The sequence below is a fragment of the Heterodontus francisci genome, chromosome 9 (genome assembly GCF_036365525.1).
Source record: "Heterodontus francisci isolate sHetFra1 chromosome 9, sHetFra1.hap1, whole genome shotgun sequence".
NCBI classification, from domain to species: domain Eukaryota; kingdom Metazoa; phylum Chordata; class Chondrichthyes; order Heterodontiformes; family Heterodontidae; genus Heterodontus; species Heterodontus francisci.
The window spans coordinates 114,534,199-114,549,916 of NC_090379.1; the positions used below are offsets into that span (position 1 = coordinate 114,534,199).

General features: G+C 49.3%; 1 protein-coding gene across 1 annotated transcript in view; it reads right to left on the reverse strand.

Moving 5' to 3' along the window:
- znf106a (zinc finger protein 106a) overlaps nucleotides 1-15,718 on the reverse strand; it is an 82,196-nt gene that overhangs the window by 45,510 nt on the left and 20,968 nt on the right. The window contains exons 4-6 of the mRNA XM_068039718.1: nucleotides 11,815-12,009; nucleotides 2,605-4,863; nucleotides 362-1,058 (exon numbers count right to left, since the gene is read on the reverse strand). Of these exons, the coding sequence (XP_067895819.1) occupies nucleotides 362-1,058; nucleotides 2,605-4,863; nucleotides 11,815-12,009 (3,151 nt within the window). The remainder of the gene's footprint in view (nucleotides 1-361; nucleotides 1,059-2,604; nucleotides 4,864-11,814; nucleotides 12,010-15,718) is intronic.

Consider the following 15,718-nt stretch of genomic DNA (forward strand, 5'->3'; position numbering starts at 1 on the left):
AGTGCACCTTCCCCTGTCACTAATAAATCCAATAGGGATTTGACACCAATAAAATTAATAAGGAATTCAGGAGAAATGCGTTTACCCAGAGTGTGGCCAGAATGGAATCCACGACCACATGGAGCAGAGCTGAAGTGCACAGATGCACTCAAGGGGAAGCTAGATAAACATGAACACATGTAGAAAAGAACAGAAGGTTTGTTGATAGGGTGAGACGATGAGGGACGGCGGGAGAATCTAGTGGAGCAGAGGAGCATAAACACTGGCATGGACCAGTTGTGCTAAACAGCCCGCGTCTGTGTCGTACACTCAGTGTAATTCTATGTAACGTAGTGACGCAGCACCTGGATCAGTCACTTACAGTTGTTGCTCTTCTTTTCTTCCCCAAGGCCTGCGCGTCATTGAGTTCACCCCCAGATGTGTAACTGCTGTCAGTCGCACCGTCTGCTGCATTAGGTCCTTGCACTGCACCTGAAGAGCTCTGCTGGGCAAACACCTTGGATTCCCCTTCCGCCTCGAGCGCGCTCTGCTGACAGGAGCCATCACTGGCAGAGACGAGGCACCTCTTCCCCGGCCCGCTGTTTGTCGTGGAAACACTCTCAAATGTGAGGGGAGAGTTTGAGCCCCGTTCGGTCTTCACTGGGGGAAGCTCCTGGGTCAAGGAGCTGGTGTTGTCAGGCAGCGAGTTGGCATCATTGTTGCCAACCTGGAGCGTATTGGGAAAGGGAGGGCTGCCGCAGGCAGCCAGTTTCTCCTGGGAGGCCAATGGGTTTAGCCCTGGAGGTATCGGAGGGATCCAGCTGCTTGGAATGCTGGGAGCACGTTCGCTGTCTTCGGTACTGTCTGTTCCTTTTGTCTCATTGCCAAACAGGCTGTAAATTGATCGTTTGTCTGTGACCACGCTGCTTTCAGACAGGCTGCGCTTCCGGATGGTTCCAGCTGGAGTGACGGAGACCCCTTCCCACTGAAAACCTTCCAGGGAGGACAGGTTTTCATCCTCATCCAGCTCCAGAGCTTCTAGGCCAGTCTGTACGGAGGGAACCATCTCAATCCCAAACCTGGAAACAAAACCATATTATAAAGCCATGACAGGTGACCAGGTACAGCATATCCAAGCACCACAAGCAGGGCAGTCATGAACAGTCACAGACACTGCCCTTTCCAACTCTCTCTCTACCAAGAAGAGGGAGATCAGAAAATATTCAAGGATCTGGGAACAGGTGGCGTGGGGGAGGTTGGCCCGAGGGCAATGGTGGTTGGGGGGGGGGGGGGGAAAAGAGAGGCGTTGGAGGGGGGAAGAGGGGGGGGGGGCCGGAGGGTGGCAGTGTGGGAGGAGGGGGGGACAGAGAAGAGGAGTCTGACAGTGTTGGGGGGTGGAAAAGATAGATGACGTGGCGGGGGGTGGGGAAGCAGGAGGTGGACAGCATGGAGGGGTGGAGGAGGAGGAAGATCCTCCTTTGGGGCGGCACAGCGGTTAGCACCGCAGCCTCACAGCTCCAGCGACCCGGGTTCAATTCTGGGTACTGCCTGTGTGGAGTTTGCAAATTCTCCCTGTGACCGCGTGGGTTTCCTCCGGATGCTCCGGTTTCCTCCCACAGCCAAAGACGTGCAGGTTGATAGGTAAATTAGCCATTGTAAATTGCCCCTAGTATAGGTAGGTGGTAGGGGAATATAGGAACAGGTGAGGATGTGGTAGGAACATGGGATTAGTGTAGGATTAGTATAAATGGGTGGTGAATGTTTGGCACAGACTCGGTGGGCCGAAGGGCCTGTTTCAGTGCTGTATCTCCAAATCAAAAAAATCAAAGATGGCATGGGAGGAGGAGGAGGTGGTAGACGGCCTGGGCGAGGGAGGAGGATGGTGGGAAGACTGGGGAAGGAAAAGTGAAGAAAAGGGGAGGGAGAGAGAGAGAGAGAGAGAGGGAGTGTGTGTGTAAAAGAGACTGAGCAAGCATGTGTGGGTGTTGAGGAAGAAAGAGGGACATGTCTAGTTGGGGGTGGGCAGATCTCAATCCAGACTACAGCTTAGCAGCAGTCTGCATGTGTCTGATTATCTACTACCTTCAGACTGGCAAGTTCACTTTGAGAAGTAGCTCGGAGAATTCAGCTGGGTGAGAAAATCTGAGCAGCTGGATGAAATGACTGTAGAAGCTCTAGTGGAGTGGCCACCTGCCCACCCATCAAAAATCAATTCCCATTTCTCACCACGTGCTGTTATTGGGGAACCACCTCATCTCTGTCCAATCCTGCCTCTGCTACCACCCTCTCTCACAGCAACGAGCTCCCATTCTCATGTGAAGCATTCGATCACTGGTCAGAGCTCACCCCTCAATCAGCAGAATCCACTCCACTCATGTCTAATGGTCATCAATGGAGTGATGCTGGAGTCGCCACCCATCCCATCTTGGAGCAGGAAAACACGATCTGTTAATGCCTTTCCATAGCACGAGCCGCTGGCTGTGGATGATAATGAGGAATGGGCTACGTCTTACTTATTGGGCTGGCCACCTCAGGAAGGGCATGTGGTCAAGGCAGGATCACAAGTCACTGCAAAGACCAGCCAGGTTATTATAAAACAGAAAATCAACTTCACTCCTTACTGACCTTGGTAAACCTTTGCCCAGCTCCTGTTTCTTCTTAGCAACCTGCTGAATGACTTGATCCCAGTTGACATGACGTCGTGACACATTCAGCAGCTGACGCAAGGTTGGCTTCAGGCCAGATTCCTTTTCTGATTCGCTCTTCCTTTGGCTCCCTATGCTTCGGATTCGTCGTGCAATGTTGAGATTGGGTTCAGGGACGTGAGTCCCGGGCCTAGACTTTGAGTTGATGTGACGGGTCAGGTCTCTCTGTACCGAGGTGGGAAGCCCAAGCTTGTTGAGTTCAGAGAGGAGATGGCTGGAGCTCTGAGCCCCTCCGTTCTGCAGCTCCGAGTCGGAAGAACAATTATCGATGGTTTCGCCATGCACAGAGCTTTGAATCGCATTGTCACTTTTAGTTTCAATCATTGTGAAGGAGGTGGTGGTTGGAGACTGATCACCACTTCCTGGAGCTAAGGAGGCCCTAGAGTCAACCTTTGTGTCTGAGAATTCAGAATTCACACCATGCTGAGTATATAATACAGCTACTTGCTTTTTCATCGTATTTGAACTTGGATGCCCCTGACCTGAACAGATGATAGCACAGTCTAGCTTTATTTCTTCTGCGATGTCAGTAAATTCCTCTTCACTCATTTCTCTGCAGTCCAACAGTGCTTCCTTCATTGGGTTTTCATCGGCTGCTGCGTGTTGCAACATGTGGGACGTGTTGTTGCTGCTATTTTTCCAGTTCTCCTTGTTAGCCTCCGCAGATTGTCTACAATTTGCCCGCTTGCCGTGCTGCGCAGTCTCTGTCTGACTGTGTTGTCTGTGCTCGGACTGACTGCACCTCAGAGCTTCTCTGGCACGCCTGAGCTCTTCACTCAAACCGCTGTCTACGTGGTATTTACCATCACCGTTTGACACATCCAGCGAGGTCAGCGCATTCGGGCTTGCGGTAGCTCGTGTCAAAAGTTGAGATCCTGATGCATTAGATGCGCTGTTTGGCCGTAGCGGGACATGACTGGATGGTGAGCACCTGCGTGTTTCCAAGTTGGGTGTGCTCGGGCGCTTCCCACTTTCTGCACCACAGAAAGGTTTCTTATCTTTCAAAAGACTCTTCGGGCCCAGATTTGAAGCACAGCACGTTAATTCAGGAGTTGGAGGAGGAGAAGGAAACAATTTGCTGTGAAGTGTGACAGGAACCCGAGTCCCATCTTTGACGGGTGCTTTGATTTCATTCTTAGAAGAGCATCCCTGCTGGATCAGAGGACTCACATTGTCACTTGGTTCTTCACTCACCTTCCCAGGGACTGAGGCATCACTGCTTTTCTGTTGTTTGCCTGGATCTTTCCGTTGTCGCGACTTGCGATAACTGCCATAATCAACTCTGCTTTTGCTTCTAGTGCCACAATTCCTGGCTGCTGTAGGCAGCGTTGCAGATTTATGAGATCGGTAAGGGACCCACCGAAATCTCTTATCCCTTGATGGACTAAAACTCTTCCCCCCACTCTGATCATCTTTACTTAGTGTTCTGTCCTCTTCGCTAAAATTCAACATTCCTTGACTTGGCACGTCATCGCTGGTGAAATCCATGTGGTAGTTCTGGAAGGTGTAATCGCTCAGATCCCACCTGTCCGCCGGATCTCTCGGGGGCAACCCTGCTCCTCTGCTGTCAGCTGTCCGTCTCCAGTTTTGCGCTTTCTCCCAGGCACGCCAGTCTCTTGCACTTCTGCTCTCTTTTTTGTTCAATTTGTGCATTTTCCCTTTACTCCACTTCCTATCCGGGTCCTCCGCAGAATTGCTTTTGTTGCAAGGCTGGAGTCTTGAATTTGGCCGACTGGTCGTATAGTGGGAGGGGTTGTCCCCATTGTTGCTGGAATTGGCATTCCTATTGGATGCTCCCCCTTGGTTTTTGGAGTGCCAGTTAGCCGCTCCCCCTGATCCACTAGAATGCCAGTGATGCTTAGAATACCTGTTATTTGAGCCTCCTGTGCCATTCGAATACCAACTGTAAGATCCCCCCCTTGAGCCTGGTGAATGCCGGTTTGGAGGACCCCCTGAACTGCTATTCCAGTGACAATGCTGAAAACCGTTCGGTCGGCAACTTGCATAATCCAGTGACTCCCAGTCCCATTCCTGCTCTCCTGCATCTTCATGGTGCCACGATGACCGATTATATTTGCTCACAGGCTCAGAGTATGTCTGACAATCTTCCCGTGTCCACCTGTATCGCCTGTCGTCACTGTCCGTTGCCCGTTTCTCTGGTGTGGAGGCATCGTTCTTGCTACATGAAAAGTAAAAAAACATAAACAGATAAAATTATAGAATTTACAGAACAGGAGGCATGCATTCGGCCCATCACACCTTAATCAGCTCTTCAACTGCAGCTATCTATTCTCAACCATTTCCTGCTCCTTTTCTATCATTTTATATTTTCTCTTTTCAAATTCTGGCCCAATTCCCCGTTAAATGATGTTCATCTTTGCCCAGCAGTTACTTATGTGCAGCATTCCATGTTCTAAAACCCCTACGAGAACAGCCAGCAGTCGTGGTACACATTGGTACGAATGACTTAGGCGGAAAGAGGGATGCGGTCCTGCTGCCAGAATTTAGGGAGTTAGGTAGGAAATTAGCAAGCAGGACCTCAAAAGTAGTAATCTCTGGATTACTCCCAATACCACGCGCAAGGGAGTATAAAAATAGGAAGATAAAGCAGATGAATCCATGGTTGGAAAGATGGTGCAGGAGGGAGAGCTTTAGATTCTTGGTACATTGGGACTAGCTCTGGGGAGATGGGACCTGTACAGGCTGGACGGGTTACACCTAAATAGAGCCGGACTGAGGTCCTTGCAAGGTGATTTGCTAGTGCTATTGGGGAGGGTTTAAAGTAACTTGGCAGGGGTGTGGGAACCAGGAGGAAATATCAGAGAGGAATACCAGGCTGCAGAGATCGATAACACTACAGTAGGGAATAGCAAGTTATTAGGTGAGGTCAGAGTAAGAGAGAAAGAAACAAAGTCTAAATCAGGGTGAGTATGCATGTACGTGAACGCAAGGAGTGTGGTTGATAAGATTAGTGAGTTACAGGTGCAGATTGCCATGTGGAAATATGATGTTTTGGCTTTAAGAAAGACCTGGCTCAAAGAAGGGCAGGACTGGGTGTTAAATATTCCTGGATGCAATGTGTTCAAGAAAGATAGGAAAGGAAGAAAAGGGGGAGGAGTGGCAGTATTGATAAAGGAGAGTATTACAGTGCTGGAGAAAAAGGATGTCCCAGAGGGGTCAAGGACAGAATCTATTTGGCTAGAGCTAAGGAACCAAAAAAAGGTGTGAGTACATTGCTCGGTGTAGTTTACAGGCCAACTAGTGGAATGACGCAGAGGAACACATTTGCAAGGAAATTACAGTGAGATGCAAGAATTATAGAGTAGTTATAATGGGGGACTTTAATTACCCAAATATGGACTGGGATAGTAGTAGTGTAAAGGGTAGAGAGGGACAAGAGTTCCTAGTGTGTGTTCTGGAAAATTTTCTCCAGCAGTATGTTTCCAGTCCAATGAGAGGGGAGGTACTGCTGAACCTGGTACTTGGGAATGAGGTGGGCCAAGTGGTTCAAATACCAGGAGAACATTTAGGGGACAGTGATCATTGCATCATAATGTTTAGGTTGGCTATGGAAAAGGACAAATAATAATCTAGAGTAAGAATAATTAACTGGGGGAAAGGCAACTTCAATGGGATAAGAATGGATCTGGGCCAAAGAAATTGGAATCAAAGGGTGGCAGGAAAAACGGTAGCTGAACAATGGGCTACCATCAAAGTGGAGATAGTTCAGGCATATCAAGGTATATTCCCTCAAAGGGAAAGGTAAGGCAAACAAATCCAGAGCTCCCTGGATAACAAAAGAGACAGAGATTAAGATGAAGAAAAAGTGTGCTTATGACAGATGTCAGGTGGGTATACAATGGAGAATTAGGCTGAACACAGAAGGCTCAGAGGGGAAGCAAATAAGAGAAGCAAAGAGGGAGTATGAAAAGAGACTGGCAGTGAACATAAAAGGGAATCCCAAAGTTTTCTATAGGTGTATATATATATATATATATATATATATATATATATATATGGACCAAAAAGAGGATTTACACATGGAGGCAGGAGAAATAGATAAAGTGTGAAATGAATACTTTGCATCTGTCCTTACCAAGGAAGATGATGCTATCCAGGTCACAGTGAAAGGAGGTAATTAATACATTAGAAGGATTTAAAATTGATAAGGAGGTGGTATTAGACATGCTGTCTGTACTTAAAGTGGATAAAGCACCAGGACCAGATGAGATGCATCCAAGGATACTGAGGAAAGTGAGTGTGGAAACTGCGGAAGCACTGGCCATAATTTTTCAGTCTTCCTTAGACTCAGGGGTGGTGCCAGAGGACTGGAGAATTGAAAATGTAACAACCTTGTTCAAAAAAGGGTGTAACGATAAGCCCAGCAACTACAGGCCAGTCAGTTTAACTTCAATGGTGGGGAAATCTCTAGGAATAATTTGGGACAAATCAATAGCCACATGGACAAATGCGGGTTAATTAAGGAAAGCACGGATCTGTCAAGGGAAAATCGTGTTTAACTTGTTGGGAGTTTTTTTGAAGAGATAACAGAGAGGGTTGATGAGGGAAATGCTATTGAGGTGGTGTACCTGGACATCCAAAAGGTATCTGATACAGTGCTGCACAACAGACTTGTGAGCAAAGTTATAGCTCATGGAATAAAAGGGATAGCAGCAACTTGGATACGAAATTGACTGTGTGGCAGGAAACAGACTTTAGTGATTAATGGCATAAATCACTGAAGGTGGCTGGACAGGCTGGGCAAATGGCTAATAAAGCATACAGTATCTTAAGCTTTATTAATAGGGACATAGAGTACAAGAACAAGGATATTATGTTGGTCTTGTATAAGACATTAGTTTGGCCTCAGCTGGAGTATTGTGTCCAGTTCTGGGCGCTGCACTTTAGGAAGGATGTAAAAGCATTGGAGAGAGTGCAGAAAAGATTCAAGAGAATGGTTCCAAGGACAAGGAACTTCAGTTATGAAGACAGATTGGAAAAGTTGTGACTGTTTTCCTTCGAGAAGAGAAAGCTGAGAGGTGACTCGAAAGGAGGAATTCGAAAATCATGAGGGGTCTGGACAGAGTAGTTAGGGAGAAACTGTTCCCACTCATGAATGAGGGGGCACAGATTTAAAGTAATTGGCAAGACTAGCAAAAATGACCTGAGTATTGCACCCAGTTCTGGGCACCCTTTAGGAAGGATGTGAATGCATCAGAGAGGGTGCAGAAAAGATTAATGAGAATGGTGCCAGCGATGAGGAACTTCAGTTACGTGGACAGGCTGGAGAAGCTGGGGCTGTTCAAGAAGAGAAGATTAAGAAAGAGGAGATTTGATAGGAGTGTTGTAAATCGTGAGGTTTCTGGACAGAGTAGATAGGGAGAAACTATTCCCGTTGGTGGAAGGATCCAGAACACGAGGACATTGATTTAAGGTGAATGACAAAAGCAACAGCAACATCAGGAAAAACCTTTTACACAGTGAGTGGTCAGAATCTGGAATGCACTGCCTGAAAGTGTGGTAGAGGCAGATTCAATCAAGGTCTTCAATTGAGAACTGGATAATTATCTGAAGAGAAAATATTTGCAGGGCTATAAGGAAAAAGCCAGGTAGTGGGGCCAGGTGAGCTGCTCTTGCAGAGAGCTGGCATGAACACGAGGGACCAAATGTCCTCCTTCTGTGCTGTAGCCATTCTTTGATTCTATTATTCTATGAAGCCCATATCTGCTCCATCACTAAGACTGTCTACTTCCACTTCCGTAATATTTCCCGTTTCCGCCCCTGTCTCAGCTCATCTGTTGCTGCAATCCTCACCCATGCCAATGTTACCTCTCGACATGACTATTCCATACTCTCCTGGCCAGCCACCCACCTTGCACCTTCAGTAAACGTGAGCCCATCCAAAACTCTGTTGCCCATATCCTAACTTGCACCAAGTCCTGTTCACTCATCACCCATACCCGCTGACCTACACTGTCTTCCAGTCTGGCAATAACTCAATTTTTAAATTCTTATCCTTGTTTTCAAATCCCAACCATGGCCTCACTCCTCCCTATCTCTGTAATCTCCTCCAACCCACCGAGACCTCGGCTCTCTCTCGGCCTCTTATGCATTTTCAATTTTAACTGTTCTGTTATCTAGGGCTTAAGTTCTAAAATTTCTTCCCTAAACCCCTCCAACACTCTCGCCTTCTTTAAGGTGCTCCTTAAAATCTACCTCTTTGACCAAGCTTTATGTCACCAGTCCTAACATCTCTTTTTGTGACTCGGTGTCAAGTTTTGTTCAATAACCCTCCTATGAAGCACCCTGGGACATTTTGCTATGTTACAAACACAAGATAAAATCCATGCTCTTGTTCTTGCACTAGGTATTTTCTCAGGCTTAGGATCCCCTATGAACTGGAGTTTACCTTTACTAACCAGCATTTAGTCATCTGATGATGTGACCTGGAGGCTGTAACAATAAGGCCCTCGGCTGAACTCTTGCAGTCTCATGTACCCTTTAGAGTCAGAGTTTTACAGCACAGAAATAGGCCCTTGGGCCCAATGCGCCTGCGCCAACCATCAAGCATCCGTCCTGACTAATCCCATTTCCCCGCACTTGGCCCGTAGCCTTGTGTTATGGTGTTTCAAGTGCTCATCTAAATACTTCTTGAATGTCATGAGTGTTCCTCCCTCTACCATCCCTTCAGGCAGTGTGTTCCAAATTCCAACCACCCTCTGGGTGAAAACATTCTTCCTCAACTCCCCTCTAAACCTCCTGCCCATTACTAAATCTATGCCCCCTAGTTATTGGCCTCTCCGCTAAGGGAAAAAGTTTCTTCCTATCTATCCTATCAATGCCCTTCATAATTTTGTATACGTCAATCAGGTCTCCCCTCAGCCTTCTCCGCTCCAAGGAAAACAACCCCAGCCTATCCAGTCTGTCTTCATAACTGAAATGCTCCAGCCCAGGTAACATCCTGGTGAATCTCCTCTGCATCCTCTCCAGTGCAATCACATCCTTCCGGTAGTGTAGTGCCCAGAACTGTACACAGTACTCCAGCTGTGCCCTAACCAGCGTTTTATACTGTTCCATCATAACCTCCCATTTCTTATACTCTATGTCTCAGCTAATAAAGGCAAGTATCCCATATGACTTCCTAACCACCTTAGCTACCTGTGCTGCTGCCTTCAATGATCTATGGACAAGCACCCCAAGGTCCCTCTGAACTCCCTCGGGTTCTAACATCCATTACATATTCCATTGCCTTGTTAGATCTCTCAAAGTGCATCACCTCACACTTCTCAGGATTAAACTCCATTTGCCACTGCTCCGCCCATCTATATCGTCCTGTAGTCTAAGGCTTTCCTCCTCACTATTTATGACACCACCAATGTTCGTGTCTTCTGCGAACTTACTGATCATACCCCCTATATTCACATCTAAATTATTAAAGTACACTACAAACATTAGGGGGTCCCAGCACTGATCCCTGCGGTACACCACTGGTCACAGGCTTACAATCGCAAAAACAACCCTCGACCATCACCCTCTGCCTCCTTCCATTAAGCCACTTTTGGATCCAATTTGCCAAAGTGCCCTGGATCCCATAGGCTTTTACTTTCTTAACTAATATCCAATGCAGGACCTCATCAAAAGCCTTACTGAAGTCCATGTAGACTACATCAACTGCTTTACTCTCATCCACACCTCTAGTCACCTCCTCGAAAAATTCAATCAAATTTGTTAGGCAGGATCTTCCCTTGACAAAGCCATGCTGACTATCCCTGATTAATCTCTGCCTCTCCAAGTGAAGATTAATCCTGTCTCTCAGAATTTTCCCAGTAGTTTCGCTACCACTGATGTTAGATTCACTGGCCTATAATTACCTGGTTTATCCTTGTGAACTTCTAATTTCTGCAGATCAAACGGACCCGCATTTTAGTGAGGCGAGTGAAGCTAACAAACTATTTTGTTTTACCTGTAAAATATGATGGAAATTCCCTGAAAACTATTCTGTCCAACTCATTGCATATCACTCCTCGAAACAAGGTGCGTCACTCTACCCCTCTTAATTGCCTAAATTTATTTTAAATAATAATCTAATCTTTCCTGATAGAAGCTCCATGCATTCATGCCTCAACCTGGAGTCTCCGACAGCCTTCCACTAGTCAGACTTGTGTCTCACTATTTCACTCACAACTACAGCACACTGCCTCATTTCAGCAACAAATGAAGCATAAAACCTGACTGCAGGGTACTCATTATGTATCATTCTCCCCACAAATCACTTAAAATGCTTTTAGAAAAAAGACCATCTACCATGCTTTTTCACAGTAACAACTGAAATTTCTAACATCCAAGAAGAGTTAAAACTTCAAGGCCTCAGCCTTTGCCAAAAGCCTGATGTGGTGAGCCGAATGTGGATTGGACTGTCTGAGAATGTGCTGTGCGACCAGGATCCAATTTCCCAGTGCATCAGGACCGTTAAGTCAGCTGGACTGCTGGAATATTTTTCTCTCTTGCTTCTAGCAATATCCACTCAGATTTTTTTTTAATTATTTGAAGAAAGCTCGAGGGGACACATTTCAAAAGCTTTCCCTTGGGTAAAGTTATATTGCTGAACCATCAGTTCATCCTGAAGTGATATTTAAAGCGCTGTTTAAAAAGAACCCTCCGAGTGAGATTGGAGAGTGGGGTGAGGCTGAGCCTGGGGGAATGGCAGCAATGCTGAATGCGTGCCCACAGTCCCTCACTTTAACTGGCAGGCTCGGTTATATTAGTTATATTTTTATCATTGCATTAATCATACCCATGGGCGAGAGCGGGGACACATTTTTCCAGTGGTGAACAATATGTTACAAGTCAAACAAAGCCTCTCCCAATTTAGTGCCACTTTGGCAGAACTCAATACAAAAGTAGCAATGACAAATCAACGATGAGTCATAATTTACTGATAGCCACTTAATCGACTGTCCCTTAAAACAGCCTGTGGAACCCCACAAGGGTGGGACAGGGGAGACGTATTTGACTAGCATCAGCCATTTCTATCTCTCGGTATATTTGTACCCTTTTATCAATTACCAGTCTGACTCAGTTATTGGTGCAGCTGTTTACCCTGTGCTTTCTAAGTGATCAGTACGCTTACCCTTTAAGTTCCTTTCGCTGTCGGATCAGTTGAATAAGTTCCTTATCGAAATATTCCTCCTCTTTGCCATCATCCTTCTGGTTCTCTTCCTGGGTGTCCACTTTCTCTTTATGGAGCTGACTGGAGACATGCTTGGCGTAGGCCGAGAGGCCCACCACAATCACCCTGCAGATGCGGCATTCATGCTTGCAGTCCCTGTCGAAAGAGGGGGACAGTGGAGACTGAACTGTACCAACAGGCATTTCAGAACGAGCTGGAGCAGGGGGAGGGAGGTGCAGGGCATCGGGGGGAGGGAGGTGCAGGGCATCAGGGGGTGGTGATTACACCATCCCCGGTTCCTTTAACTTAACATTTACTTTCGATAGCTGCAGCAGGCCATGCTTCTGCTGCCTTCCCCTGCACCGAGGTCACTGCACTCCCCCCGACTGGGAGCTGGAAGAATGAAAGTCACCCAGGACTCCAAGCACATGCTTAGCAGGCAGTCCAGGCTGATAACGTCAGGTCAGCTGGTGTGAGGCAGCCCTGGCAACAGTTTCCTTATTTAATCCCATCCCCTGCTAATTCCAACTTGAGGGAGTTACCACCAATGGTAGGCCTGTAACTACAGCCAACCCAGCTTGGAATCCTGAAAGGGCGGATCTTACGACAGCTGCCAGGATGTGCTGTATGAAGCACTGCTTTATTTGGAGACATCAGAGGCTTCATTTTGCTTCAGTGATGCTATACGACACCAAATGCGACAGTTGTTGTTAACATCTGTGGACCCTGTGCGTTTCCTTCCTTAATACAGCATGCTTTTGCTGCTTAAAAAGGAAATTCTCTTTTCAAAGGACACCGTATTTGGGATTACTAACTGAGAAGCTGGTTGGCTGCTCAGACAAGCAAGCAGGCCCAAACACTTCCATATCTCAGCTGGTCTATCCCCCAACTCCCATGTACCCTGCCTGTCCTCCCACCCCCTCAGCATACAGTCCCTCTGCACCCTGCCTACCTCACCCCCCTCCCCATATCTCTATATTCCTCCAACACGACCCCGCCCGACCTTGTATCTCTGTATTCCTCCGACACGGCAACTACCCGCACCCCCATATCTCTCTATCCCTCCTGCAACTGCCCCCGCCCCCCCGCGCATCATTGCACCCCGCCCATCCCCCGGCCAATATCGCTGTACCCTGCCAGTCATCACCCCCCGCCCGTATCGCTGTACCCCGCCTGTCACTCACCCCCCAGTATCGCTGCACCCCGCCCATCACCCTCCAACCCCATATCGCTGAACTCCGCCTATCAGCCCCAGTTCCTCTGCACCCCGCCCATCACCCTCCAACCCCATATCGCTGAACTCCGCCTATCAGCCCCAGTTCCTCTGAACCCCGCCCCTCACCCCCCCATATCGCTGAACTCTGCCCATTACCCCAGTTCCGCTGCATCCCGCCTGTCCTTCCCCCAGTTCCGCTGCATCCCGCCTGTCCTTCCCCCAGTTCCGCTGCATCCCGCCTGTCCTTCCCCCAGTTCCGCTGCATCCCGCCTGTCCTTCCCCCAGTTCCACTGCATCCCGCCTGTCCTTCCCCCAGTTCCACTGCATCCCGCCTGTCCTTCCCCCAGTTCCACTGCATCCCGCCTGTCCTTCCCCCAGTTCCACTGCATCCCGCCTGTCCTTCCCCCAGTTCCACTGCATCCCGCCTGTCCTTCCCCCAGTTCCACTGCATCCCGCCTGTCCTTCCCCCAGTTCCACTGCATCCCGCCTGTCCTTCCCCCAGTTCCACTGCATCCCGCCTGTCCTTCCCCCAGTTCCACTGCATCCCGCCTGTCCTTCCCCCAGTTCCACTGCATCCCGCCTGTCCTTCCCCCAGTTCCACTGCATCCCGCCTGTCCTTCCCCCAGTTCCACTGCATCCCGCCTGTCCTTCCCCCAGTTCCACTGCATCCCGCCTGTCCTTCCCCCAGTTCCACTGCATCCCGCCTGTCCTTCCCCCAGTTCCACTGCATCCCGCCTGTCCTTCCCCCAGTTCCACTGCATCCCGCCTGTCCTTCCCCCAGTTCCACTGCATCCCGCCTGTCCTTCCCCCAGTTCCACTGCATCCCGCCTGTCCTTCCCCCAGTTCCACTGCATCCCGCCTGTCCTTCCCCCAGTTCCACTGCATCCCGCCTGTCCTTCCCCCAGTTCCACTGCATCCCGCCTGTCCTTCCCCCAGTTCCACTGCATCCCGCCTGTCCTTCCCCCAGTTCCACTGCATCCCGCCTGTCCTTCCCCCAGTTCCACTGCATCCCGCCTGTCCTTCCCCCAGTTCCTCCGCACCCCGCCTGTCCTGCCCCCAGTTCCTCCGCACCCCGCCTGTCCAGCCCCCAGTTGCACCGCACCCCGCCTGTCCTTCCCCCAGTTGCACCGCACCCCGCCTGTCCTTCCCCCAGTTGCACCGCACCCCGCCTGTCCTTCCCCCAGTTGCACCGCAACCCGCCTGTCCTTCCCCCAGTTGCACCGCAACCCGCCTGTCCTTCCCCCAGTTGCACCGCAACCCGCCTGTCCTTCCCCCAGTTGCACCGCAACCCGCCTGTCCTTCCCCCAGTTCCTCTGTACCCCGCCTGTCCTTTCCCCAGTTCCTCTGTACCCCGCCTGTCCTTCCCCCAGTCCCTCTGTACCCCGCCTGTCCTTCCCCCAGTCCCTCTGTACCCCGCCTGTCCTTTCCCCAGTTCCTCTGTACCCCGCCTGTCCTTTCCCCAGTTCCTCTGTACCCCGCCTGTCCTTTCCCCCGTTCCTCTGTACCCCGCCTGTCCTTTCCCCAGTTCCTCTGTACCCCGCCTGTCCTTTCCCCAGTTCCTCTGTACCCCGCCTGTCCTTTCCCCAGTCCCTCTGTACCCCGCCTGTCCTTTCCCCAGTCCCTCTGTACCCCGCCTGTCCTTTCCCCAGTCCCTCTGTACCCCGCCTGTCCTTTCCCCAGTTCCTCTGTACCCCGCCTGTCATCCCCAACGCTCCCCCCCCGACCCATACCTCTGCACCTCAGCTGCTCCCCTGCAACTCCGAACGGCGCCTGCAAACCCCCCCACCTCCCTACACATTGCCTGTTCCCTGCAAAAATGGAGGCAATTTTGCAACTACAAAACTGTCAAAAATTCTTAACGTGGAAGCTAATTTTGTGCCTGTAAAATCTTGACCGCTGTTCAGGAGACTGCTAAAGTGGGTTTACCGGAAAAGTCAAGGTCACTGTGCCAGCTCGTTTCAGTGCTAAATTCTTAAAATTTTATTCCATTTTGGTGTCAAAGTATCTCAGCTCCAGCAGATTTTATCTTGCCTTGTGCAGTATAGACCAGAAGGACCCAGGTTCCATTCCCAGTCTCTGCTCCACAATCTGCTCTCTGTGAGGGCCCTCACAACAGGCCTCAGCACCCTAAGGGTCAGGGAAAGGAAAAGCCCCAGGGCTCCTGCTCACTCTTCGGTTACTCCCATTAGAAAGTGCACGTGACGACAGGGGATCAGGTGTGGTTGCAAGGCCCCCAGCAGTTGAACATCCTGCCAATCAATATTCATCATCTAGACTCCCTTGATCACTTGGGGAAGGAAGTCAAAGAGCCATGGCAACATATCCCAGCAACTGAACAGGAGGGAACAATACAAGTAAACCAGGGGATGAAGGTGGTGCACACACACTGTGCTGTCACTGAAGGTTTCAGCTTATAAAATCATAGGATTTGCGTAGAGGAAGAAACTATTTAGCTCATGATACCTGTGCTACAACTGCAGATGTGTGTCATCCACGCCTCACTTGAGGCTCAAGTCCATAATGTTGGCTGACACTCTAGCAGTTAACTGAAGGAGTGCTGCACTGTCAAATGAGCTATGTTAAGATAAATGGCCAAATAACCACAGGAGGCAGGAGCATTGTTTTTTGCACAGCGAGTTATGATGATCC